This window comes from Corythoichthys intestinalis, chromosome 18 (genome assembly GCF_030265065.1).
Source record: "Corythoichthys intestinalis isolate RoL2023-P3 chromosome 18, ASM3026506v1, whole genome shotgun sequence".
Taxonomy (NCBI): Eukaryota; Metazoa; Chordata; class Actinopteri; order Syngnathiformes; family Syngnathidae; genus Corythoichthys; species Corythoichthys intestinalis.
The window spans coordinates 26,948,236-26,974,872 of NC_080412.1; the positions used below are offsets into that span (position 1 = coordinate 26,948,236).

At 41.5% G+C, this 26,637-nt stretch overlaps 3 protein-coding genes across 5 annotated transcripts in view; 1 reads left to right on the forward strand and 2 right to left on the reverse strand.

Annotated features, from left to right (window-relative positions):
• Positions 1-3,793, forward strand: part of rad51d (RAD51 paralog D) — a 22,854-nt gene extending 19,061 nt beyond the window's left edge. For both annotated transcript variants that reach the window (XM_057820815.1, XM_057820816.1), the window contains 4 exons: positions 80-150; positions 216-374; positions 449-572; positions 2,635-3,793. In XM_057820815.1, the coding sequence (XP_057676798.1) occupies positions 80-150; positions 216-374; positions 449-544 (326 nt within the window). In that variant the 3' untranslated portion in view covers positions 545-572; positions 2,635-3,793. The remainder of the gene's footprint in view (positions 1-79; positions 151-215; positions 375-448; positions 573-2,634) is intronic.
• lig3 (ligase III, DNA, ATP-dependent) lies at positions 2,415-26,633 on the reverse strand. Of its 2 annotated transcripts, none has more exons than XM_057820813.1 (21): positions 26,320-26,633; positions 18,612-19,107; positions 18,236-18,361; positions 17,900-18,124; positions 17,688-17,839; positions 14,132-14,298; positions 13,985-14,062; positions 13,745-13,913; positions 13,523-13,678; positions 12,846-12,977; positions 12,687-12,766; positions 9,498-9,585; positions 9,351-9,428; positions 9,162-9,285; positions 8,932-9,074; positions 8,790-8,864; positions 3,546-3,692; positions 3,326-3,473; positions 3,119-3,198; positions 2,953-3,051; positions 2,415-2,882 (listed from the first exon to the last, which is right to left on the reverse strand). In XM_057820813.1, exons 2-21 carry the CDS (start codon positions 19,087-19,089, stop codon positions 2,631-2,633), a joined length of 2,997 nt encoding a protein of 998 aa, XP_057676796.1. In that variant the 5' UTR covers positions 19,090-19,107; positions 26,320-26,633; the 3' UTR covers positions 2,415-2,630. The 2 variants fall into 2 exon arrangements, with proteins under 2 accessions (XP_057676796.1, XP_057676794.1); XM_057820811.1 differs by lacking the exon at positions 26,320-26,633 and adding an exon at positions 21,108-21,447.
• On the reverse strand, positions 21,897-25,698 carry LOC130906452 (dynein regulatory complex protein 1-like). Its single transcript, XM_057820814.1, has one exon. The coding sequence runs from the start codon at positions 25,484-25,486 to the stop codon at positions 23,708-23,710; it is 1,779 nt and encodes a 592-aa protein (XP_057676797.1). The 5' UTR covers positions 25,487-25,698; the 3' UTR covers positions 21,897-23,707.
• Positions 26,634-26,637: the final 4 nt, after the last annotated feature.

A 26,637-nucleotide genomic window follows, 5' to 3' on the forward strand; every position in this document is an offset into this window, starting at 1 on the left:
GTGAGCACCAGGGAATTCCTGAGCAAAAACGTTGAATCACTGACTTAATGACCATATTCTTGATTTTCATCATGTGTAGGCATGTTAATGATGAACCAAGTAGCAATCTCCCTCAAAACCATGGCCAAGGATTTCAACTTAGCTACTTTGGTGAGGCTCAACGCATGCACATTGTCAGAATTTAGTCATTTCCGAGCACGACATACGTTTTTTAGGTGACCAATCACGTGACGCAGAATGACGAGGGCGAGGTGCAGCCTGGCCTAGGGGTGTCATGGAGTCACGTTCCCAGAACCAGAGTCCTCTTGGAGCGACTTCCTGACGCCGACCGACCCACTCTGCGATCCGTCACCCTCGTCAAGTCATCCAGGCAGGTAAGAATATGACGCAAAATTACATTTGTGTTTACTCAGCGACTGTCCGGTCTTCATTGCTGTGTTTTCATTAGCCGTGTTTGTTACGGGCCGAGTTGGACCTTCAATGGTGGAGTCACTCCGATTCCGAGGCGTCGAGAAAAACAGAGTTGGACAGAGGAAATTCCTGACAAATGATGACCTTAAAAAGGACTCTGGGTACATGCACAGCTGTTTATGTATATTTGGTTAATTTATATAAGTTTGTCACAAGTCCAATCCAATCCACTCACTTCCAATGGATTGGACGTCTGTCAATGGCAGCCAAGTTATTCTTTTATCTTGTTCAAACAATATACATATACTAGGGTTGTTCCGATCATGTTTTTTTTTTGCTCCCGATCTGATCCCGATGGTTTTAGTTTGAGTATCTGCCGATCCCGATATTTCCCGATCCGATTGCTTTTTTTTGCTCCCGATTCAATTCCAATCATTCCCGATAATTTTTGCCCGATCATATACATTTTGGCAATGCATTAAGAAAAAAATGAATAAAACTCGGACAAATATATACATTCAACATACAGTACATAAGTACTGTATTTGTTTATTATGACAATAAATCCTCAAGATGGCATTTACATTATTAACATTCTTTCTGTGAGAGGGATCCTCGGATAGAAAGACTTGTGACTAAATATTGCCATCTAGTGTATTTGTTGAGCTTTCAGTAAATGATACTGTAGCCATGCCCAAATGCATGATGGGAAGTGGAACCATGACTGTGCGTAGTGCTACCAATTGATATGTTCTATGCGTTGGGAAATAACATAAGATGTTAAGAAAAAGATCAATTGCTACCTTGCTTCCCCACATTGCTTCCCATGATATTTCTAATCGTAGGGAGAGGGATTGTAAGGCTTTAGCCAATTAAAAAAAGGCTCCGATAGCTGCCAAAATTCACTCCACTCATTTTACGCTGCCTTTTATCTCTCTATATAGGTAAAACGGTGCCATTACAGATTGAGCGCGACAATGTGTGAGTGGGTCGGGCAGTGCATGCATTAATTGCATTAAATATTTTTACGTGATACATTTTTTAAAAAATTAATTACCGCCGTTATCGGGATAAATTCGATAACCCTACCTTAAGCCTAAAGACTCTGGATGAGTGTAACATATTATGTCTGTAACGTGAAATACAATTAGAAAACGATTTAATTAAAATATATATATATTAAAAAAAGGCATGGCCGATATTTTTTTGCCGATTCCGATACTTTGAAAATAACGTGATCGGACCCGATCGATTGGCATCATCTCTAACATATACCGTATTGGCCCGAATATAAGACGGTGTTTTTTTTTCATTGAAATAAGACTGAAAAAGTGGGGGTTGTCTTATTATCACGGTCTAGACATTGTACCCATTTACGACGCTAGATGGCGCCAGATATCATTGAAGCGAATGCTGAACTTGGAGTAATATTCTGTCATGACAGATCTCAGCTACTCTCAAGTTTAACCAGTTTGCATTATTTTATTGCAATGTTTTTCCTTATTCAGATTTGTTTCAAGACTACGGTTACAGTTAGACCTCACTTTGATGGTTAATGCAGTTATTGCAATTTTGTTGTTTTATCACAATAGATTGGTTTATTTACATTTCAAAAACCAGAAGCCAATCAATTACAAATATGATTGCACTTTAGTTTACATATGTAAATGTTCTCTCAAATATATTGTAATAATCATTTGTTTCAGATGTACTGTAATTATTTTCTGTATAAAAATTTGGAAACCCTGTATAAAAATGTTCAAAAAGTCTTTTTTCAAAGTGGAGTCTTGAAAAAGAGGGGGTCATCCTATAGTCAGGGCCGTCTTACATTTGGGCCAATACGGTACATCAAATTAGAAATGTAGGTTTTGCCCCAAAACTTGATTCAAGTTAAAATGAGTTGTGCAAAGTTTCTATCAAGTAACCCCTGTTAACTTGATAAAAGTTAGGAATACTCAAAATAAGTTACTGAAGAAAACTTGAAAATTGTAGTTGTGCTCATGATTTTATTTAAAAAAAAAAAAATTACAGCTCTGGTTCATATTTGCTCAGAGCTCATTTCATGATTTAAATAAACAAAATGAGATATACTGCCATGACAAATGACAGCGTACGTATCCTTTACATTAACGAACAATGAAAGCCAACCATAAATCAAAGATAGCAACACAACAAAACCAAGGTAAACAAATGATGAAAGTAGTTTTTTTTTTTCTTTTCTAGCAGGGAGCCACCACCCGCCTTTTGCGGATGCACTCCCAGATCCAGCTGGGCGACACCCGCTGGGCCCGGCCTCTGTCCCCCTCTTCATCATCATCATCGGCGGCACCTATGGCGTGAGTGGCCGAGGCGCCGTCGTAGTCACCGACTAGGTCACCGTCGTACGCCACAAAGTAGCGACGCAGCTTGGCGAAGTCTTCCACGTCACGCGACAGGAAGAGTTTGATGCCGCTGAAGATGTCCAGCAGTGTCTGCGCGAACACAGACCAATGATGAAAGACGGCAATAGAAATCCACATTGTTAACATGGCGTCAACGGACCTCGTCATTTTTAGACTCCAGCATCTGCGGAGGACGAAGAGGCGCTGGCGTCGCTGTCTTGGCGTGGCCGTTGCTCTGCACACTTTCGCTCTTTCTCACCTGTGAAAAAATAATAAAACATCCAAATAGATGTTTAACTTGACAGTTGTGAAGTCTGATTTGCTACCTTCTTGGGAGCGGGAGATTGCAGAGCGGGCGAGCTTGGCTCCGATTTCACCGCCTTGCGTTTGGCCGGGGCACCGTTACCTGTGGAGATGTGGAGTTGATAAGTATATAAACGCTCTAAAGGGTTAAGTATGTATGCAATGCACATATGGTGGATATGATAGGTCTGCGCACCGCTCAGTGTCATCTAGTTGTATTTTCCACTCACTTGTCTTTTTGCTTTCCCGCGATGTAGATGATGACGGCGGGGCGGGCGAGTTCCCTCCACTGTCACCTCCTGACGAGCCCTTGTCTTCGCCAGACGGTCCCGCCGTCACTTGGAAGTCGCAGTTCTCCTTGGAGATGCGATACAGCTCCTGAGGCGACAACGCGACAATAAGGACCAGCAAAAATGTGATCAAGAAGATGCGATAGCACCGGTGACGCACTTTAAGCTGGTGAAGGTTGGTGGCGCTTTTCCAGTCTTTGTCGTCGCGGATGCGCGTCATACGAGGGAAACGGATGGAGATGCCGTCCGCTGTGTGCATCTCTGACTTGGAGAATTCGGCGCCGGTGATCTCCCACACGGGTGCGTGCTGCCACCAAAAACAAAAGGATTGAGAAAACCAAAAACAGATGATGGTGCCTAGAGGCGTGCGAAATTTCCGCTTCTTAGATTATTCGCGATTCGGCCGTGGAAGATTCGAGAACGATTCACAAATATCCAAATTCCGATTATTGAATCATATCAGGTAAAGCGGAAGTAAAACACAGACAGCGCGGTCTTTGGGACGCAATGAGGAACGGACCGAGAGTAAATATGTTCAACTCATGCCGCTAGAATTAAAAAAAAAAAAAAAAAAAAAAAAAACGATCATACCTGACTGCGGCTGCAGCCGCTACAAACATACGACTACAGTAGATATCATATATATGTAGAACTAGATGCAAAATGACAGATGATGTCAGTGTTAGAAGTTGTATTATTGAACAGAGATGCGAAATGACACTTTCCGGCGAAAGTAAACAGCCACCATCTTAAAGCAGTAGACCTCTCTAGAAGGCTCTGTTGTAGCGAACCTAATTAACTTTTTATCTAAAATACTCCTAAATCGGCAGAATCTTGTCTTGAATCTATCTTTAAATGATGAAATAGTTTTTAAACTTTGACAAAAGTAGACAGAAGGGAAATTATGGAATAACGGGAGCAATTTTAACAACTGTAACAGTTGATTCACAACATTAAATTAATTGAATGTAGTTTAAAGCTGCTGATACACAACGGGGACTGGAGTTTTTTATTTACTGTTATTTTTGTATATTTGTTTACTGTTATATATTAACCTGATACTGAAACAGTAGTTTGGTTTAGCCTGAGAGGATTTTTCAACAATTTTGGAACTAATGTACAAAACATTTAAAAAAATTAAAAAGGAGGGGGGTGCATCAATAATCGTTTTATAATCGAATCAGAGCCTCTGAATCGTAATCGAATCGTTAGGTGCCCAAAGATTCCCAGCTCTAATTGGTGCCTATGATTTGATAGGCTTGCCACTCAAATTGCCACTCACTCAGCATCGATGCAAACTGCCACCAATGCAGTGTGCTCGGATCCTTATGATAATAATATAAAAATGTATAAACAGGTAGTCCCTGAGTTACGATGTACTGTACTTATGTGATTTCGACTTTATGACGCTTATCCACCAATTTGTCTCCAGTCTCTTTTCTCTTTATGTCGCATAACTGTAAATATTTGTTTCGCCAATAACAGGAGCTGTTGTCTCACCAAGGTTAATTGAACATTTACATAATGTGCAACTTTTTTTTTTTTTTTGTTAATATTATATATGATTACATCATATATATGGCGGAAAACACTCAGGTGAATTGGAGTTCCGCTCTGAGACCCCCAATTTAGCCAACTTTCAAAATTGTGTGATACATCATTGGAAAGCTTAAAACCTCAATTTTTGGGGGGAAGAAAATTTTTGAACAGGAGGGCATTTAAAAAAAAAAATAATAATTTAAACAGCAAAACCCTATCTGAAGGTGAGAGCACGCGAGAGCAGAACTACAGACCCCATGACTTTAACGAGATATTATCGCGTACTTGCCTTGTTTCGATCCAAAAACTTCATGTAGCATGTATCACAGAGTGTCAAGACACAGCTGTGAATGGCCACAGCTGGATTTTTGGGGGATTTTATGGGTGAAACATGGTAACATAACAAGGGTCGTGATGCAGAAATCGCAGATATCAAGGAGTGGTCGAGATTTTCTTTTTCATATATTTACCTTTTTAAACATTTTTTTCCAATTTTTCTTTGTTTGGATCGATTATTTATCATCTAACATATCAGATAAAATGCGACAGAACAAACAAAAAAATACAATTAAGAGATTACTTTTTTAAGACACCATTTTTTTCATTGTGACGTAATTTGTTTGAAACTTTAAAATATGCGAGTGAATAATTTTTTCTATTCTTTTTTTTTTTTTTTTTTTTTTTTTAAACGAAATATTAGACTTCAATAGACCCTACCCACCGACGTCACAAAATCACGTGCTCGCTGTATGGTTCCGCCCCCTTGTCCGTCATTTTGTGTCTGTATTATCAATGGTCTCAATTGATCGAGCAATTTATAATGCATTTCATGGAAGACCCGGTGCTTTCGGATGCCGTAAACTCACTTGATGCGTTGCATAAAAGGCATTATGTGGAAAAGCCTCAGTTTATCCATTCGCCAGATCCATATTTGATGCCTAAATCGATGTTTTTCGACCCGCTGTCTCCGCCGTATTTGCCTGACATCTGCTAGCTACCCTGATATGTACAACTATCTTGTCAACACAAAATCAGCCTATTCTCATGAAAGTTTGAAAAACTTTAAGAGCTTGGAGGCTTATAAATACTTTGTTGCTGGTTGGGTGAAACAGGTCCTCGTCCACGAAAATTCGGCAGGAATCTATCTTGTGCTTGGAAAGGTGAGTTACGAAATTTTCAGTTCAAAATCTTTTGTTATTGCTAACATCCACTGTCAAGTCTAATGTATTTCATGTCGTTTGTCAATGGAGTTAGGGCTTTTAATGTTTATATGGTTTAGCGATAGCACTCTCACTACATACATACGTGTATGTTGTCGACGATTAGCCTAGCAATGATCTTAATTGTGGTTGTCAGCCCAAAACCCTCTAAATATATATTAAATGCATCTTACCAGATATAAAATGACTACTACATAATCTGTGGTAATCGTTTGGAGCCCAGTTTTCTCGTCGAATTGCAGCAGCCCATCTCGCTCTCTTCTCTCCGGGTCTCTCGGAATCCGGTAGAACTTCAAGTCTCTCCGTCTTCTCCGTCTATCTTCTCTGTTATTGCAACCGACCGCCACACACGCCTTCACCATTTTGATTATTAATGTTAACGAGCAGAAAAACACGTCGTAAATAGGAGGAATGTACGTAGCCGTAACAAGTAAACATGATGTGTTGACCGACAATTGGGCGGCACCAGTCAGGAGGAAGGAGTTGTGACGTCACGTGGGTAGGGTCTATTAAGGATTCTAAGCTAAAAATGACAGACATTTTGAATAATAAATATCAATAATTACCTTTAATTTATGGCTGGGTTGAAACAAAAGCGGTTGCACGATGTCTGTAAACAGAGGTTTTCAGGGTAAAACGGGCAAATTAAGAATAGTTTGGGGGCTTAATGCGCCATGAATATGCTATGCCAGCATACAGACATATTGTTCTATCAAACACAACAGTTGTTTTGGCTTAAAATATAGCAGTTTCTTTTAAAGAGGAGTGCAAGAGCAGAAACCGCTTTTTCAGTCTTGTCCGTGTTGTCCGCCATATATATATATATATAGAGAGAGAGATATATAAAAGATTGTTAATAAGTTAAATTAAAATTCAATTAAAATTGTGAAATTGAGAAGTTTAATTACAGTGAGCGCACACCCAATCAGGTCACTTTCTGTTTTCTATTAAGGAAGTACAGTTAGATGCAGCATGGGCAGCTCGTCTAAGTTGTTGAAATCAAATTTTAAATAAGCTTCATGAGTCACATCAATTTACCTGTTTGTTCACTGGCAGGCCAAAGTGGTCTACGGTGTGTCTTCTTTAAAAGTGAAACTAAGGTAAACATCAACCAAACAACTCTTGTGTCTCCAATTGTGAACAAGCCGACATGGTCAGTGTACCTTTTTCACCATCCACCAGCATTAATTAATACAGTGCTGTATCTCATTTATTTAATTATTATGACATATAATACATGTTTTTGGATAGTTATTTTGGGATTTAGGGGGTATTTAAAGGGTAAATTCCAATTTACGCGGAAGTTCGGGTTACGTCGCCAGCGTAGGAACGGAACTCGTTCGTAACACGGGACTACCTGTTTAATGTATTGTATATCTAAGTATATAGCATAAGTATTGTATACTTTTATAAGTATATAAATAAGTATATACTGTATAAAGAAAATATGAAGCTAGATTTCTTTATATCAATTAGTAAATGTCATATATAATTTCTCGGCAAGCTCTGATTCAACAAGTGTACACATCTACCAAACAATATATTGATTTGTTAGGCAGAATTGAATGCGATTCGATCAAAATGCAAAATGATAGTATTTTTGGTCTGCCGTTTTGTGGGGTGGGGGGGGGGTCAACAAAATTGTCACACACATCAAAACTGATTTCTATTTTTTTTTTTTTTTTATTGCTTTAGGTCAGGGGTCGGCAACTCAAAATGTTGAAAGAACTATATTGAACATAACAAAAAAATATATATATGTCTGGAGCCATTAAAAATAAAATCTCTATAATGAAGGCAATACATGCTGTATGTATCAATGTATATTAGCTGTTAAAGGTGGGCATCTTTGGGCACCTAACGATTCGATTACGATTCAGAGGCTCCGATTCGATTATAAATCGATTGTTGATGATTCGCCCCCCGTCCCGAAGACCACGCTGACTGCGTTTTAGTTTCGCTTTACTTGACATATTTCAATAATCGGAATTTGGATGTTTGTGAATCGTTCTCGAATCTTCCACGGCCGAATCGCAAATAATCTACGAATCGGAAATTTCGCACACCTTTATTAGCTATATTAGCTTACTATCAAAATGACTAAGTTGGCTACAAATACATAATGAGCCTTCATGATTAAAGGTTTATTTTTCCTGCAGTTCATTCCTTGAGAGAATGACACACCACGTGACTGCTCTATTGTACGATGCCGCTCAAGTTAAACTTCAATACAATATTAATGAATTAGACGAATGTTCGTCCTTCTACGGAAGCCATACTAAAACAAAAAATATATTTCCCTCACCCATCTTACTCCATTTTCAAACATTTTTGACAAAGTTCCAGGGAGCCACTAAAGAGCTGCATGCGGCGCTAGAGCCGTGGGTTGCTAACACCATCTTTGGGTAAATTGGAACCGATTGCATTATTTTGTATTAAATCGATCGAAGGCCTTTTAATTGAATCGTCGCAAAATATCCCACGGGTGTCCAAAGAATTGATGATGTACCATCACGAAATATGCCACCCTGAAAGTTGCTGCCTCCCTATTGCCACCCCATGAATTATTTTCTATATCCGCCCCTGCCTCTACATTGCATTGCAATCTGTTCCCATCAGGGTCGCAAATGGCAGTCCCGACTTACCTCAGGGCTGCGGATGATGAAATCCGGGTAGTAGTTCTTGACTATTTTCAGCCAGCCAGGGATTTTACTAGGGTCCTACACAAATGGCACAGGAGACCAATGAGCTCTGGCACCGTCTGCGCTTCTAGCATGTCATCCTGACCTTGCTGATTTTGATGACGTCCAGCTCTTTCTGGAGGCGCGCCAACATGGCGTCGTCATAGCCTCCCGAGCACTTTGTGACCGTGCACCACTTTTTCGTGTCCGGGTCATAGCAGCCCATCAGGAAGCTTGACATGATGCCTCCTAAACACACCGATAATCATTATTAAGTGATAGAGTTAAACACAGAAGGTTGGCAGTGAATGATCATTATGAGTTCAAACAAGTCACCGTTGGAGCCTTTCCCGTAGAATGCGCCCAGCACCACCAGGTCAGCCGTGTCAGCCATGGCGCCCTCATTCAAGTAGTCCTTTTTCACCTTCAGCCAGTGACGTTTGCCTGGTTCATACGAGCCCTGGCGGATGCGCAGTCGTGATCAAGACATTACGTCGTCTCGTAAAAGGCGCTTGAATGTCTGACCTTTATGTCTTTGAGCACCAGGCCTTCCAAACCCTCTCTGATGACTCGAGTGATCATGTCAGCCAGGTCTCTCGCACGCTAACACGCACACGCAAAATAATGTATTTAAATGTCGATAAGTATAAGGCAAGGTAAGTAATTGCGTACCGTGACGTGTTTCATCTCTGAGAACAGGATGCGATTGGGCACTTCCACCATGTTGTCGTGCAGGAACTTCCTACGCTCGCACAGCGGCCTGCGTGCCAACAATAAAATAAAAGTTTTTTAAAATTTGAAAGAAAAGATACATAATATCTAAGTCCCTTTAAATAAATAAGCTATAGTATGAATATGGTCCTAAACACAAAAATATTTAAGAAGAAATATTTAAATGATTTGAGTGCTTTTGGTACCCAAGTGACATTTTAAATATGGTATTTTTAAAAATAAATAATATAAATAATACTAGTACCAACGTAGTAAGGTGTTAACAAAAGATTGTCATCTTTACTATACGTACAATGTTGACAAAATCAAAATGTAAAACATATAGTCATAAATCAACTCCGACATTAATATTCACTGAGGGTGTATATTGCATCATACCTGGCGATACGACTCGTATCATGATTCACAGGTCATGATTTGATTTGATTCAATTCCAATTAATCCCGATACTACACTTTAAGGCAGTCATGTCCAAAGTCCGGCCTGGGGGCCAAATGCGGCCCGTGGTCAAATTTCATCCGGCCCCCAGCCTCTGTCATAAAATCAATAACGTCTGGCCCGCACACAGACTTAATAAATTGGTCAGCAGTACTGCTACCAGCATATGAGGTAGCTTAAACACTAAATGCTGCTCCTCATTTACCCACTAAAAAGAAACATTACTCTAAGCAACATTACCCCGTGTGACCTTTTACTCCCAATTTTCTAAAATGGCGACAATCAACAAAAAAAAAGTTGACTGTGACGACCGACGTTTCAAGGAGAGGTGGAAATTGGACTATTTCTTCACTAAAATACGCAACAATTGTGTCTGCCTCATTTGCAAAGAGACAATCGCTCTTTTTAAAGAGTTCAATGTATGGCGATTTTACCAAACAAGGCACGCTGACATGAATGACAAGATTACAGGGAAGATACGTAGCGAGAAATTGAAGCAACTGGAAGCTAGTTTAATGTTACAGCAGCAGTGTTTCGCAAGAGCCCGAGAGTCGAAAGTTTAGCCACAAAGGCTAGTCACGAGATTGTTGAAATTATTAATCAAAAACTAATAATAAAGCAAATGTGACACACATAATGGCTCGCTAAAATGTGCTTAAATATATTGTTCAACATAAAGGACGTCAGCCAAGGTCTGCCCCCCACATGTTTACCACACCAAATCTAGCCCCCTTTGCAAAAAGTTTGGACACCCCTGCTTTAAGGCGTTTACAGCGATATTTGCCTATCGCTTCGGAAAAAAAGTCAAAATGGGCTTAAAAGTACATTTACATCAATGTATTCCTATAACCTCATCCAGCAATTCAGTAAACATGTTTTTATTTTATGTTTGAACAACATATGCCTATCATTATAAATTCCCTTTTTAGTGCAAACAAGCTTAAATGCAGGATTTTAATTATGGAGAAAAAAAACATCTTAAAGGATGCAATGCATGTCAATAACTAGGTTATTTTTTTGTTAAAAATGGCATGTCAAAAAATTAGCTTGTGCATCCAGGTATACCAACCACCACAAGTCTGTCTTGTAACGTGCGCGCACAGGTTTGTGGTGTTTCCGTTTAACTTTTGGATTGCACAGGTTGTATATGACGTGGCTCTTGTCAAACCCCATGCCTCTGTTTTTGCAGTAATAGCCAAAATGAGCCCAAATTGCACTTATAAAGGGCTTCGGGGCATCGCGTGTCTCCATCAGTCTTGTTGAAAGTTTTCCTCCGTGGTGCCAAACCCTGCGAGACTATAGTGTAAAGAAGACACCCAGGATAACGCTCGCGAGATGATGTTACTTTTACTGCGCACTGCCAACCAGTGGACGGGAGTAGAAGTGTAGCCACTGTATTGTTTATTTCCAACAAAAACACATGTGTTAGGATTAATACATACTAGGGTTGTTCCGATCATGTTTTTTTGCTCCCGATCCGATCCCGATCGTTTTATTTTGAGTATCTGCCGATCCAGATATATCCCGATCCGATTGCTTTTTTTGCTACCAATTCAATTCCAACCATTCCCGATAATTTTTGCCGATCATATACATTTTGGCAATGCATTAAGAAAAAAATGAATAAAACTCGGACGAATATATACATTCAACATACAGTACATAAGTACTGTATTTGTTTATTATGACAATAAATCCTCAAGACGGCATTTACATTATTAACATTCTATCCGTGGATCACTCTCACAGAAAGAAAGACTTGTGACTTTGTATATTGTGACAAAATATTGCCATCTAGTGTATTTGTTGAGCTTTCAGTAAATGATACTGTGGCCATCCCAAATGCATGATGGGTAGTGGAACCATGATGGGAAAAGGAACCATGACTGTGCGTCGTGCTAGCAATTGATATATCTTCTCTGCGTTGGGAAATAATTTAAGGAGTTAAGACAAAGATCAGTTGCCACCTTGCTTCCCCACATTGCTTCCCATGATATACCTAATCATAGGGAGAGGGATTGCAAGGCTTTAGCCAATGAAAAAAAGTCTCCAAAGGCTGCCAAAATTCACTCTACTCATGTTGCGCTGCCTTTTATCGCTCTGTATAGGTAAAACGGCATCGTTACGGATTGAGCGCGACAATGAGTGAGGGTGTCGTGCAGCGCGTACATTAATTGCGTTAAATATTTTAACGTGACACATTTTTAAATAAATAAATTGCCGCCGTCACCGGGATATTATTAATAACCCTACCTTAAGCCTAAACTAAAGACTCTGGATGAGTGTTAACATATTATGTCTGTAACGTTAAATACAACTAGAAAATGATTTAATTAAAAAAAAAATATATATATATATATATATACACATTAAAAAAAGGCACAGCCGATATTTTTTTGCCGATTCCGATACTTTGAAAATGACGTGATCGGACCCGATCGATCGGCATCATCTCTAATACAGACTGATTTTGAATTGATACGAGAATTGGGTGAGGTAATATCGAGATATATTTCAGAATCGATTTTTTTTTTAACGCCCTTAATATTCACAATTATTATTGTACTTGGGTACTTTTTTCATATACGTAAAATGATTAATTAAATTGAGTGGTCATTTTTGCAACAACAACAAAAATTAATTCAAATTACAGATTTTCCTCTAGTCAATTTTTTTTTTGTGTTTTGTTACCTCTCCATGAGGCTGTTGCCATTGAAGTATATGCAGTCAAAGACAAAGAGGCACACATTGGCGTCTTGAAAAGCGGCTTTCTGAGGGACAAAAGCGCAAACGTTGCCGAAATCAGTTCTCATTTCCCAAATTTCCACCAAATTGTGTCGCTTCTCCCACCTTGTGCACGCCCAGTGTTCCAAAGGGGAGCGGCTTGCTAGTGTTAGTGTCGATGAGAAGCACCTCAGCGTCCAGAATCATACTGTGACCGCCGGGGAACGCCTGCGGGATGTACTCCTTAAAATGGGCCACCTGGAGACAAGCAGGGGAAAAAAAAACGTTTTCACTGCTATTGACTTTTTGCTGACAAAACCAACAAAATTACACCTAAAGTCACTAATGAAATAAATATTCATGAACTTTAGTGAGAAAAATACAATCGTAGAGAAAGTGATTAAATTTTGTGAGAACTGGCAAGAAATTGCGTGCTAGTAATGACATCTTTAGTTTCCATGAGTCTTCATGATACTCAGTGATTAAATGGAAACAAAAATGAAAATTCAGCTCTCCTTAGTTGTGCCGAACAATTATGTATGGGTTACTTGGCCTAGTATCTCCAATACTGCATGTTGCAGTCCTCTACTCTATCCTGTTTTATGCCCTGCAGCACCCTCTAACGGTCACTGGTGTTATACTTACCCTTGAGCGTTTAGGCAACACACTGAGAGCAAATGTTGATCAATCCTGGTGGGAAATATCCCACTGTGAGCCTCTCTAGAGACTCGTAATCATACAAGAGCTCGTACTGATCACACTTAGTATTGGTCTAAGTGTGTGTGTGTGTGTGGGCGACTAACTTTGTGCGGCAACACAGGTTTGAGGCTGCGGCTGAAGTAGCTGAAACTGTCGCCACTCTTGTGCACCTGCACGCGCTCGCCGTCGTACTTGATCTCCGAGTACATGCCGTTGGGACACTTCTTCATGGCTTGCTCGACGGATTTGCACGCCTCCGCCTAACGAGAGAGCACCGCTGAAAAATCGCCTCAAAAGGGATCTAAGTGCTGCGGTATTTCACGCACCAGCATTGGCTGCACGGGCGTCATGAGTGTAGCCTCCACGGTGAGCAGCTTTCTAGGCCCCGAGCCGTTTGACGCCTCCTGCTGGTTTCTCAGCACGCGCTCGATGACATCGCCCAGGTTACGGGATGCTTTGAAGGCGTCGTAGGCGTTGGGATCCACCGCATCCAGCCTGCCGAGGTCAAAGTGAACCGTGAGAGAAAGTCTGGCAGTATAATGTACTTAAAAAGAGAGGTCGCTTACACGTGCTTGGCTCCGGCATTCATCTTGAGGTCATGCTTGATGAGGCGGATGATGCCCTTCAAGTCATTGCTGGTGCACCTGTGGAGGAGACAATACGTTTCATTGGCAACGCTGCGCAATTTAGACTCGGCGAGGACAGTGTTTTACTTTTTGGCGATTTGCTCTAGCTCGGCCTGCTGCTCGTCCTCCTTAGTGAGCAGCGCGAGGCGGCTCAGTGAGGCATCTACCTCCTGGATAGTCAGCAGGCTCTTGGCCGCCGGCGGGAAGGATTTGCTTTCCTCAAAGAACATGCGAACAGTCTCCGACACATCTCCCTGGGTGGAAACGCGCGGAAAAAAGGACGGTCAAATTAAGAAAGAGCATTGTTTTTTGCTCCGTGATCTACTTTTCAAGGAGACAACCTCCTGCAATCTACCCTATTTTTTATTTTTAAATGTACATAGTTAATTATGTGGTGTGAACAACGTGAGGTTATGATGCCCACACAACATAATTAAAACTGTGCTTTAATATACACTCACCAGCCACTTTATTAGGTACACCATGCTAGTCATACCATGTGGTCATAAAGGGATGGACATGGTCAGCTACAATACTCAGGTAGGCTGTGGCGTTCCAACGATGCTCAATTGGCACCATGGGGCCCAAAGAGTGCTAAGAAAATATTCCCCACACCACCACCTCCCAGCCTGAACCGTTGATACAAGGCAGGATGGATCCATGCTTTCATGTTGTTGATGCCAAATTCTGACCCTACCATCCGAATGCCGCAGCAGAAATCGAGACTCATCAGACCAGGCAACGTTTTTCCAATTTTCTATTGTCGAATTTCGATGAGCTTGTGCAAATTGTAGCCTCAGTTTCTTGTTCTTATCTGAAAGAAGTGGCACCTGGCGTGGTCTTCTGCTGCTCTAGCCCATCTGCCTCAAAGTACTGTGCATTCAGAGATGCTTTTCTGCCTACCTTGGTTGTAACGGGTGGTTATTTGAGTCACTGTTGCCTTTCTATCAGCTCGAACCAGTCTGGCCATTCTCCTCTGACCTCAACAAGGCATTTCCGCCCACAGAACTGCCGCTCACTGGATATTTTTTTCTTTTTCGGACCATTCTCTGTAAACCCTAGAGATGGTTGTGCGTGAAAATCCCAGTAGATCAGCAGTTTCTGAAATACTCAGACCAGCCCTTCTGGCACCAACAACCATGCCACGTTCAAAGTCACTCAAATCACCTTTCTTCCCCATACTGATGCTCGGTTTAAACTGCAGTAGATTGTCTTAAACCATGTCTACATGCCTAAATGCACTGAGTTGCCGCCATGTGATTGGCTGATTAGAAATTAAGTGTTAACGAGCAGTTGGAAAGGTGTACCTAATTAAGTGGCCAGTGAGTGTGTTATTATTTTTTTTTTTTTCCCGCAAGCTATGCACACTAACGTAACACGTTGCAATTGACGTAATGGGCACCCCTACCCTATAGACCACATCTTGAATCTATAGGGCAAGTCACTATTTTTGGCAAATTAAAAAAAAAAAAAAAAAGACTTTACAAAGACCTGTTGTCCACTAGGGCTGCAGCTATCGATAATTTAGATAATCAATTCATCAATTAGTTCTAGTAATTGGATTACAAACATAGCAGAATGAACTTTAGGAGATGTAAAACAAAGAAACAAGTGTTTATGCCTGCAATAACATTTATTTTGGCTTGCTACAATTGCACTTTCAAAAGAGCATTGAGTGGAAATATAAAATACCTGAGTGTTTCTTCAAAATAATCAGAACTATGCTGGCATTTCACCACAGCAATAAATGCATTTAAAAATACATTATAATGCCTAAGCTTAGACTCAAAAGGTATATAAATAAATAAATAAATGAATGAGGCTCTTAGTCCAACAAAACAACATTTGGCTAACTTGCATAGAAAAAGTCTGCTAGCTTGAATGCTAAAAAAATGTTTTTTTGTACAATGCTTTTAACAAATCGTTCAAACACATATACCAACAAAAAGCTACATAAACAAACATTTTAGCTCAAACAAAAACTTATAAATTTATGTTGACCTTAGGGAGCCGCTGGATTCATCCGTATTAGATGAGTTGTGTCATATTCACTGTTGCCACCATAGGGCAGTGTATCCACCCAACTCAATAAAACGATGCAACACTTTCAAAGCAAACCATTACAACGCTACTCTAATTAAACAAATCCTTGAAAAAGCTAAACTTGTTTCAAATCTTTTTTTTTCTCATCGAGTTAATAGTTGCAGCACTTCATACACATCACATACACCAGTGCCCCATGAGTGGATCGTCCGATGTGTGGGCGGGGGTTAGTGAATATACTTATGATATCGTAATACTTAAAACACTGTATTATATTACAGCTCCGCGCATCATCTTCCCTTTCTGTTAGACGCTCCCCCACCCAACATCGCCCACTTTATGCCCGCAAACCAGGCCCCTTAGGTTACGTCTACACTAGGACAGATAGTTTTCTCCAGGATATTTTGCCAACTATTTTTATACCCGTCCGCACTTACGTTTAAGGTGCGTTTAAGGCCCCCCCCCCGCATCTGCAAGGTACGCCTATATTTGCGTAAACTAAGCATGCGTTCAAAGGAGCAGCGTCATATGTTATGTCATCGCCCGTGCGGTTTACCCCTGACCCGGAAACTCATTACTCGCCGGCGGCAAATTTCAGAAATTACTACACCTTCTAGACTGTCATTATTTTGTAATCAGTTTTTTTTTTTTTTTTTCGTGAATGCAATTGAACGCATCAAGCAGGAGCGAGAGTGAAGGGAGAGCACACTTGACTTTAACGAGCAGTCGCCGACTTGTGATTGAAATAAATATTTAGAAAACAACAAAAGCCTGACATCGATACTTGGGATGTTACAATCGATGCTCAGTTGCGCTCTCACCACTTTGAAAATAACAAATTGAAGCATATGGTGTGGCACTGCATATATTTCCTGGAAGCTGCAACCAGGAGTGCTTGTGCAGAACAGTGGCGGTAGTTTTGACAGGCAGAAATGTCATGGAAAAAAACTGATCGCGCGCCTCTTTGACTGGGGGTACCACACAGGTCACTTATCGGGGTTTAGTTTTCCTCTAAACATTTTTATATATTCATGTTCAGTCGGCACAGGGGCCAGCCCCACAGCTGGCTGATCGGTGACAACACGGGAGACGAGCTCTGTAAAAAACGCTCATCTCCACGTCATCTGCGATGGGAGGACCACAAATGGGCACTGAATTGAAGCATATTATTGAGACATAGTTTGAAGGTTCAAGAAAAATGTTTTGAAAAGAGGAGCAGTAATGTCACGTCGTGATCGTCCACCTCCATTGTTTACGATGCTGTGATGCCGCACTAAAAATGACGTCACTTGCTTAGTATCCAATTGTTGTACGGAGACAGCAGTCCACATTAAGCGACGTGTAACATTACCCGCTTACATTATTTGTCTAACAACTAATCCGGATAACAGGCATACTAGTGTAGCAGACATGCCGTATAGTCCAACTAATTACACGTTTACGGCCATTATCCATCCTAGTGTAGACAGGGCCAGGATACGATTGCACCCCCATCACTCCCCTAAGTGTCACTCCAATATTTTGACTCAAACATGGACATTAGAGTGGATATTGAGACACGAGCACACCAGTATTCCATATTTGTAGGTGATGTACAGACCTTCTCCAGGTCTCGCACCATGTCATCTTGGTTGCTTCGGAAAATACGACTGAAGAGTTTGACGATCTGCTTATCGTTGAGGTTGTATACGCTCTTCACCACACCGGGCAGCAACAACTTCACCGTCAGGTACAAGTCACCGTGGAATTTATCTGCAATGAAAATGTAAATTGAAGCCGTCACAGAGTTTTGTTGATGTATGTGCGTCTTACCTCCACCGGTGCCCTTGCGCAGAAACTTTTCTATGATCTGCGTCTTGCTGTTGTAGCTGTTGACGTCAGCCACCATGGCGCACAGCTTGCGGAACTCCCTGAACAGGCAGTCTTTGTGCTGCGGGTCGCAGAGTTGCGTGGCCAGAGAGCTGCCCTGGTTGGCCTTGGCGGGCGAGGGTGACGAGAGAGGCGAGGATGAGGATGAGGACGCGCCTGCCTTGGCAGCTAAACGAAATGCAAATAAAGAACGTAAACTTGTGTGCTGCTACCTTTAAGTGAAGCTGTAACATGAAAAAAGGCCATAGAAGGAAATGAACAGGGCGAGCAAAGCATTACCGGTGAAGCCAGAGAACTTGCGTGGTGCGTTGATTGACGTGGCAGGGGGTGGCGTCAGCTTGCCTGCTGTGTTCGCCTTGGCCGGCGTCTTCTTTTTGGGACTCGTGTTCACTTTAGCCATCAGGTCTGCAATCGGGATGGCAAACTTTAACAATTTATAAGGCACTCATTTATTTCACTGGCTGCCGATGACAGTGCCAGACTGTTATGTCAATCTTTCTTTTAGGCATCCAATGTTTTTGTCACACTCAGAATGTGTTTTATCATACATACTTTAGCTTTTGCATAGTTCTATGGCAGTCACACGAGTTCAAATAAAAATATTTCATTGACCAGCATTCCTATGAATGTGAAGACAGTGGTTGATATACTGTACCTGATACATGTTTATTGATGAGTTCCTTATCCTCATCCTGCAGCTCTTCCCAACCCTCCAGGTCAGTGATGTCCTCAATTTTCTTGGTGGTGGCGCGGGCACGCTCCAGCTTCTCGAACATGCACTTGACGTGGTACCATTCCTTCATCTCACCGGCTGACTCGCTGAAAGGGTTGGGTACTACCTTGCCGATGCGTGTGACGCCCTTAGCGATCTTGTCCTTGCACTTCTTGCAACCGGCCGTGCCGCGCTTGGCGTACTCAACCAGGAAGCGCTGTTCCGCCATGGTGTCGTACAGGCGGGATAGGTGGTGGGACGGGGAGAGTGGGAGGCTTCCGTGACTGTAGGTTGAAGGGAAGAGGGGATGGCGACGGTAGAGTTTGAAAGGCGGAGCTACAAGGCGTGAATAGGACGTTCCAAGAATCTGCGGGCCAATGGGAAAAGTCTTCTTGACTAACAAAAGGACACACCTCAGCATCAACACTCAACTTATAACCTGAGGGAAAGATGAAAAGGTTAAATATTACAACTTGTTGTTAACAGAAAACATATATGGGGGAAAACAGACAAGGCTGAAAAATTAGTTTCTGCTCTTGCAGCCCTCTTTAAAATAAGCTGCTGTATTTTAAGCCAAAGAACTGTTGTGTTTGATAGAACAGTATGTTTATATGTTGTCATTAGCAGTTTCACAGTGCATTATGCCCCAGGACTTTTTTTTTTTTATCTGTCCGTTTTACCATGGAGACCACAGTTTACGGGCAATGCATAACCACTTTTGTTTCAACCCAGCCATAAAAAGAAGTAATTATATGTATTATACAAAATTTCAATCATTTTTAGCTTGAAATCATTAATTGATGTCTTAAATTTAGTTGGGAAAAAAAACTTCAAAAAGTTATTCACTCGCATATTTTAAACAAATTATGTCACATTAAAAAAAAAAAAAGTCTGTAAATAGGTCACGAATATCTACCTCATAACTATACCTTTATTATATATTTTTTGTTACTGTTGCATTTCCCCCAATATTTTAGATGATAATCGATCTAAACAAAGAAAATTTGAAAAAAAAAAAAAAAGAAAAAAAAAACAGTTTAAAAGGGTAAATATTTCAAAAACAAAATCTCGACCACTCCTTGTCTGTGAATTCTGCATTGCGACCCTTGTTATATTGCTGTGTTTCACTCATAAAATCCCCACAAAGTCCGGCTGTGGCCTTTCACAGCTGTGTCTTAACACTCGGTGATACATGCTACACAGAGTTCTTAGATCAAAACAAGGTAAGCGAGGATAATATTTTGTTAAAGTCCTGGTGTCTTTAATTATGCTTTCTCATGCTCTCACCTTGAGATACTGGAAAGCCACAAAAAGACATAGCCTACATTGCAGTCGAACGCTAGCGTGAGAATTACGGACACAGCAGGCTAAGTGACTTGCATGCTGTCCATTATCTTTTTGACCCTTGTTGCCGTTTGAATTGCTTATTAGATTATTAAATCATAAAGCCTAGGTCCTAGGCTTCAAGGCGAAATACAATAAATAGTGTTATGTACTCACATTTATATGTTCCCTTTATGCATATGAAGTGTTTTATTCTCATCTTGCATTCACATTCTTTAATTATGATTGAAAAAAATATTTTAAAAGCCCACTAAAAAATTAAAATATTATGGTATTGGAATTTAACCCCTGAAATTTCCCCTACTTTTCACTCACCTGAGTTGAAAAGCCCACTAAAAAATTAAAATATTATGGTATTGGAATTTAACCCCTGAAATTTCCCCTACTTTTCACTCACCTGAGTTGACCTTTTAAGGTGTCAAAAAATGCCCTGTTCAGAATTTTTCTTCCCCCAGAAAATAAAGATTAAGTATTCCAATTATATAGCACAATTTTGAAATTTGGCCAAATTGTGGGTCTCGGAGCAGAACTTCAAGTCACCTGAGTGTTTTCCGCCATATTTTTGGGGCGACTTTAGAATTTTTTTTTTTTTTTTTTTTTTTGGTCTCCAGTTTTTAGGGTGAAAATGAACAATTTAGTTTTCTATGTACAAAGGGATTTTTTTAACTCGTGAGAAAAAAAATGACTGGGAAAAAAAATGTGTAACTTCATTTTTATTGAACACTCCTTGACAATTTCATGAACTATGTACAAGACAAACCCTAACCATATTGGGACTAAATAAGAGTTATGCTGGTGAGTGTAAAACAAATAGAACTGTACATAACATGGTGGATATTCATATGATTACAGCATACTGTGAGCAGAAAAATTGCATGTAGGTAACAGAACGCTACAAAAAAAAACGTATTTTAACTGTGGAACGTTTTGGATTTGGCGACGTCTAAGTTTAGCTACTGAGCTAACTCGTCAGCTAGCTTTTTGAGCCACATCTGTCACTACTCTACCCACTATCACGCTCATAAAAATAGGCTTTGAAATGAAACTGCATTACAAGAATCGTTTGGGTGTTCAACCGCTTTTTGGCGACTATACCTTGTAGATTTTGGGGAAAGTGTCGCAGCGAGGTTTAAATGGAAGCTCCGTGGCATTGTTGTAGTCGCCTGCATAGTCACGTTTGCGTCTATTACGGTTGTAATTTAGTTACTTCCGGTTAAAGAGTAAAAGCAATCACTTTAAACTTCGTTTTAGTCCCATAATTTCACAGTTGAATGATTTTGATGTCCCTTATATGAATGTATTAATAACGAATCCACAAGACGGAGGGGAAAAGATTATTAATGTGTCCACAATATGTATTTTCCCCTAAATCAATTTGTCGTATTTGTGGTGTGGCTTCCTCTGCAACCTCCAGCTTGGCATCGTGAACGGCAACGGTTGCATAGTGTACGCTGTTTTGATGGATTGAATTTGTATGAACGAAGTGGCGGCCATATTGGGGCGGTACACGCAGTATGAATGAAAATAGTTGATATTTAAGGCTAATGTTATTGTGGGATGTTTGTTTCATCACTCTTTGGGATGAAATGACCTTTACTTTAATTTTTAAGAATGTTTTTTGTAAAGAAAGTCTAATTTTGTTTCTTCATTTTGAGGCTTAAAGACTTTTTTTTTTTAGATTAAAGCAGTAATGTGAAGTAAGGTTGGCCAACCATGTTTTTGAATAATATCAATGGCTAAACAGTTATAAGCACATTTTCGTTATTTTTTTTAACGCAACCCTTCCAGATTCTTTGTTTAACCCATAGCAACGCCTTTGACAACGAAAATGCTTTTCTTCGGAAATCTTCGGAAATTACATCACACCTAGAAGTGCGAGGGAAGTCCGCCATAGAACAGTATTGTTTGTTGCATTGCTTCTCGGTAAGATGCCATGGCGGTGTGTGGCGATGTTTTGTTCTCACTCAAACGAAAAGTTGTATGAGTGGCCAAAGGATAGCAGGGCACGTAAATGGACATCTTTCGTTCGCACGAAGCGAATGAATTTCACGCCATCATCGAGTAGTGTTCTCTGCTGCAAACACTTCGAAGATGCCTGCTTCCTTAGCCGGTCTGCCTATGATCAAGGATTTGCCAAAAAGTGTGATTTTTGGATGGATGACTGATGACTTTGTCAAAGCAGAGCTGCCAACTGTTGTGGAATGATCAGTATAAGCTAGCGACGTTAGCCGAAAGTTAACTCGTGGCAATCCCCGATCATAATTGTCGTTGGGTTTGCTAGGTTAAGCGTGTTTAAATTGTGCATCATCTACGATCTTGTCCGAAAGGGTTAATCAACTGTCAATCGGGAAAGGGGTCTGGATGTGCATATAAGCAAGTCGGCGTCACGGTAATTCACGGTCAAGTTGCAGTAAGAGACACACACCGCCGGTGAGTTTGTGCACATTTATTTGTATTTGTATCATGTATTTCGACCTTCATGCTTCAAGCATTCCATTGTATTTGTACGGTTCGGTGTTTCTTTCACGGTGATCGCTTGATAGCCTTCTAGTTTGTGTTTCGCGAGAGCCGCTGACAGGTGACAACTTAGCGTGTTGGCATTGAATCAATCTCGCAGCGAATCAGCGAGCGGCTCAAGTCACGCAGTGAATCATGGAAAATGTAGTCTCGGGACAACACTGAAGTGGTGCTTTGTAATCTGTTCGCTTGTGTGAAAAAACAACATTTCCTCACGCCATTAGACGCCACTTCCTGCCGAGAGCTGTGCCAAGCTGTGTTCTTACTGTTAGGTCCATGTGTTAATAAAGAAAAAAAGTTGTCAGCACGTCGTGTGTTCGATACATTTGTAAACAAAAAGCTCATAACAAGACACTATGCACGATCCGTTTAAGAGACGCTGGAGTAGTAGGAGGCGAGGAAGAGATCAGCGAGAAGCAAAACTTCGCGGTCGAATGTGGCGGCAGTCCGCTATTATTTTGTTTTATTGTTGCCACAATAAAGTGGAGAAAGCCATCAACGACTCATCTCCTTCTTTCCCCCCAACGTTTTTATATTATTTTATATGCACGAGAGCTGCCGGACCTGCCAAAATGAACATGAAGTCTGATTTTTTTTTTAACAATGTCATCAGATAGACAAAAACATAAAATTATGTGCAAATGCCTGCATCTTCAAATCATGAAAATAATAACAGCCTATATCTTACCAATCTTGTAATCTCGATGGGTCTTGTATCCATTCCATGTCAGGTAGTCTAGGCACATTGTTTGCATCCTGATTAGCGTCTGGCTAATACATGTTAGGTCCAACATAAAATTCCAAGCTCCTCTTCTTCCTCCAACGCTTCAAAAACTTGGATCTCCTCCCTTGCGCTCGATCTATCGCTTATATCGCTGTATGAATCATTGTTTGAAGAGCTTTGTATGGCAGCCATATGTATGGAGCTGCCATCGCTGTTCCTGGTGTGATGCATCACTTCCGGGTTCGTCCCCTTTCAGGCTCGAACTTCGGAAACACGATTATTTTGTCAAATATACAACATATAAATTATTTTTTCATGCTTTATTTGTTGGACAATGTTTAATGACCCTATTTGGCATGTTATGAAATTACTTCACATTACTGCTTTAAACACAGGACTTTGACCTGGATCTTATTACATTAGTTTTTTGTTTTGTTTTGTTTTTTTAATCTATTTACGTTTTATCATCTTTTTCCAGAAAGTCCTTGAACAGAAAAGCGCTCCCATCTTTCTCGCACGATAATTGCTTGCGCAACTCCTTGTTTTCCTCTTCCAGAATCAGATTCTTCTGAAATATTTCAGAGTTCTCCTCCAGAATGGCAAGATACTGCGTCAGGGCAATCTCTGCAGCGTCCCAGATCCGGAGCTTCTCTTCGGGGACGACGTTAACCATGCTCTCCCAAAAGGCTTTATCTGCATCAGAATCCCAGTCCAGATAATGGCGCAGTGACGAACTCTTCATGCAGTGCACGCGGTAGCTGACGAAGCTCAAAAACGCGGGCAGGATATTGTTAGGATGGATTATATGCTCGGACCCACAGTCGGGGTCGTCATCAGTTCGGTGCTGCTCCTCGTACTTGAGCAGAAACGCGGCCAGCCTGTTGAGGTCGTCGTCGTAGAAGTCAAAGGCGTTGAGGAGTCCGAGGAGCTTCTCAGCCGTGTGTTGCTCGTTGTATAAGAAGCTGAGGTGCTCGCTGTTTTCGATCAAGAAGCCCAGCTCGTCGCTGAGTAATGCCAGCAACGCCGTCATGGTCTTGGTATCCACCTCGGCCACGCTCTCAGCATACACCTGAGCCGCCATCTCGAACTTGTCCTGCGGCTGGATGGGATAGCAGCGCTCCATGGTGGCCACAGGTCGCTCCCACTTCAAACCCAGGTGGGCGCAGAGGTGTGAGTCGGCCGCCAGCGCACTCTCGGCCAGCAGCTTCACCTCCGCCACCAACATGCGTGACATATCCACGAAGGTCTGCGCATCGCTCAGGGCGAAGTGCTTGATCTTCTTCTGGATGCGCTTGTGCTGCGCAATGCTGTGGCGAATATCTTCCAGCAGGTGCTGCTCGCGTCGATGGAAGCTCTCCTCCTCCATCTGAATGTTCTTCATGATGTCGCTCAGCTGCACCTTGAGCGTGTTTACGCGCTTGCGCAGCAAATAGATGACCTCGGGTTTCTCATCGCAGCTAAGCTTGCGGGCCTCCAGCACATTGCGCTTGCCCTTGATCTCCTCCTGCTCTCGCTCCAGCTCCATCAACTTCATGTCGATGTTGCGCTTGGACGTGTTGCACTCCTCTTGAGTCAGCTCCAGTATGGGCATGGCCTTCTCGTACTCCTCCATGGCCAGCTTCCTCTGGGTCAACCATTCCTTGCGGCGGGCCTTGAGCTCCGTCTGGTAGCCATCCCATTCGCGCAGGCTCTGCTTGAGGAAAATTTCGTGCGGGCTCTGGATGTGCGCCAGCTCCTTGTTGGCCATGGTCTTCACTCGGACCTTGTCCATGCGCTCGATCATCAAGTCTAGGGCCTCCGCCTGCTTACGGAGATCGATGGAGTGGCGCTCGTCACCGTCCAGCCATTTCTTCTGCAGTTCGGCAATGAGGTCCATCTTGTGGCCCATTATCTCTGAGCAGAGCGTCTGTTGACGGTTCAAAGCATCCAAGAGGTCGGGCAGTGTGGTCTTGGTGGCAGCTTGAGCCCAGCCCTCCTTGATCTCCTCCAGTTTCCTCTTGCTGAACTCCTTGGAATTGTTCAGCCGCTCCGTGCGCAATCGCAGGGCCTCCTCATACTTGGTTCGCCGCAGCGACTGCTTGGCGTCGGCCGCCGTCTGGAGGTCGTTAAGGAAAGAGAGCAGCTCAAGGTGCAGGTGGATGACACGCTGGGCCGTCATTGGTTCTTCGGACACCACGGCTTTGGTGCCCTCGTGGGACTCCGGCCTGCTGGTGCCACTTTCTTGGCTCTGCATCGCTTCAAAATTCTCAAGGTTGAATTGTGCACGTTACTTCCAGTCTGGCACGACACCAACAAAATGTCAGTGACACATCATTACTCTATGATTAGATGACGTGTAACTACATCTCAGTCTGTGATTGGACGATGTCATTACATGACCTCATAATGTTGTGATTGAACGACATCCGTTGCGGTCAAAGACTCATTTCGATTTTTTTAAATCTCTTTGTGAACAAAGGACTTTGACTTTTGAAAATATCCAGTGTCTACGCTTTGTTCGTGATCAAGCATATCATATCATATTTAATTAAGTAAATAATATAAATGTATTAAACATTTTTCCAAAGACACAAGCTTAAAAAAAAAAAACATTGTAAGAAGTAAGTTTGTAACCTATCTTCTGATCAACCCGAAGTTATTCTCATTGCATCACATAATCAAACCCAGAAAAAATCATTGGATTCATGAAGTTAGAGCAAAATTTTAGAAAGCTTGGGTGTCGCATACAATGTATTCTTGCAAAAAAAAAAAAAAAACCCTAAGCTTAAATTAAAACCAAAATGAGACAAGTGGATGCAACTTGTGAATTGTGCTGTTGTTCTTCATTCTTGAGGGAAGAACTATTATGACTAAAAACGTTTTAAATGGTTAGTTTTAAAGTGTGTAATATGTGCTATGAACATTTCGTTCAACACTTCCATTTAGTCCTGGCGTGACGATTTACGAGCAGCCTTGAAGCAGGGCCTCCTTGAAGGTACTGACTGCCGTTTTCCACCATTTTAAAATTTGACTGGTGACGTCGAGAGCACTCGATTCATAGATATCACACTTATAACGGGTAAGTACCTGGCGGCCACCTTGCGTCGGAGGACTTCTGTTGGGCTCGATTGCAGCGTAGGTAAGGTGAGCGATTAGTCGAATAAAATACTCCCAACTCGTTGAATTCTTGACAGATTTACAAACGGATTGGTTTATTACAAACGTATTAGCGTGAATGTGATTCAGCCTAGATGATGGAATAAAAACATAACCTATACGTATGCAGTGAATTTACTGCATCTCTAAAAATCATGAAAAAACAAGGCTTTTGACATTCGACAAATCTAGTTATCTCAAAGTACACGCTTCCCGTTGACCATAATGTTATTTTACTCCGACGCAAAA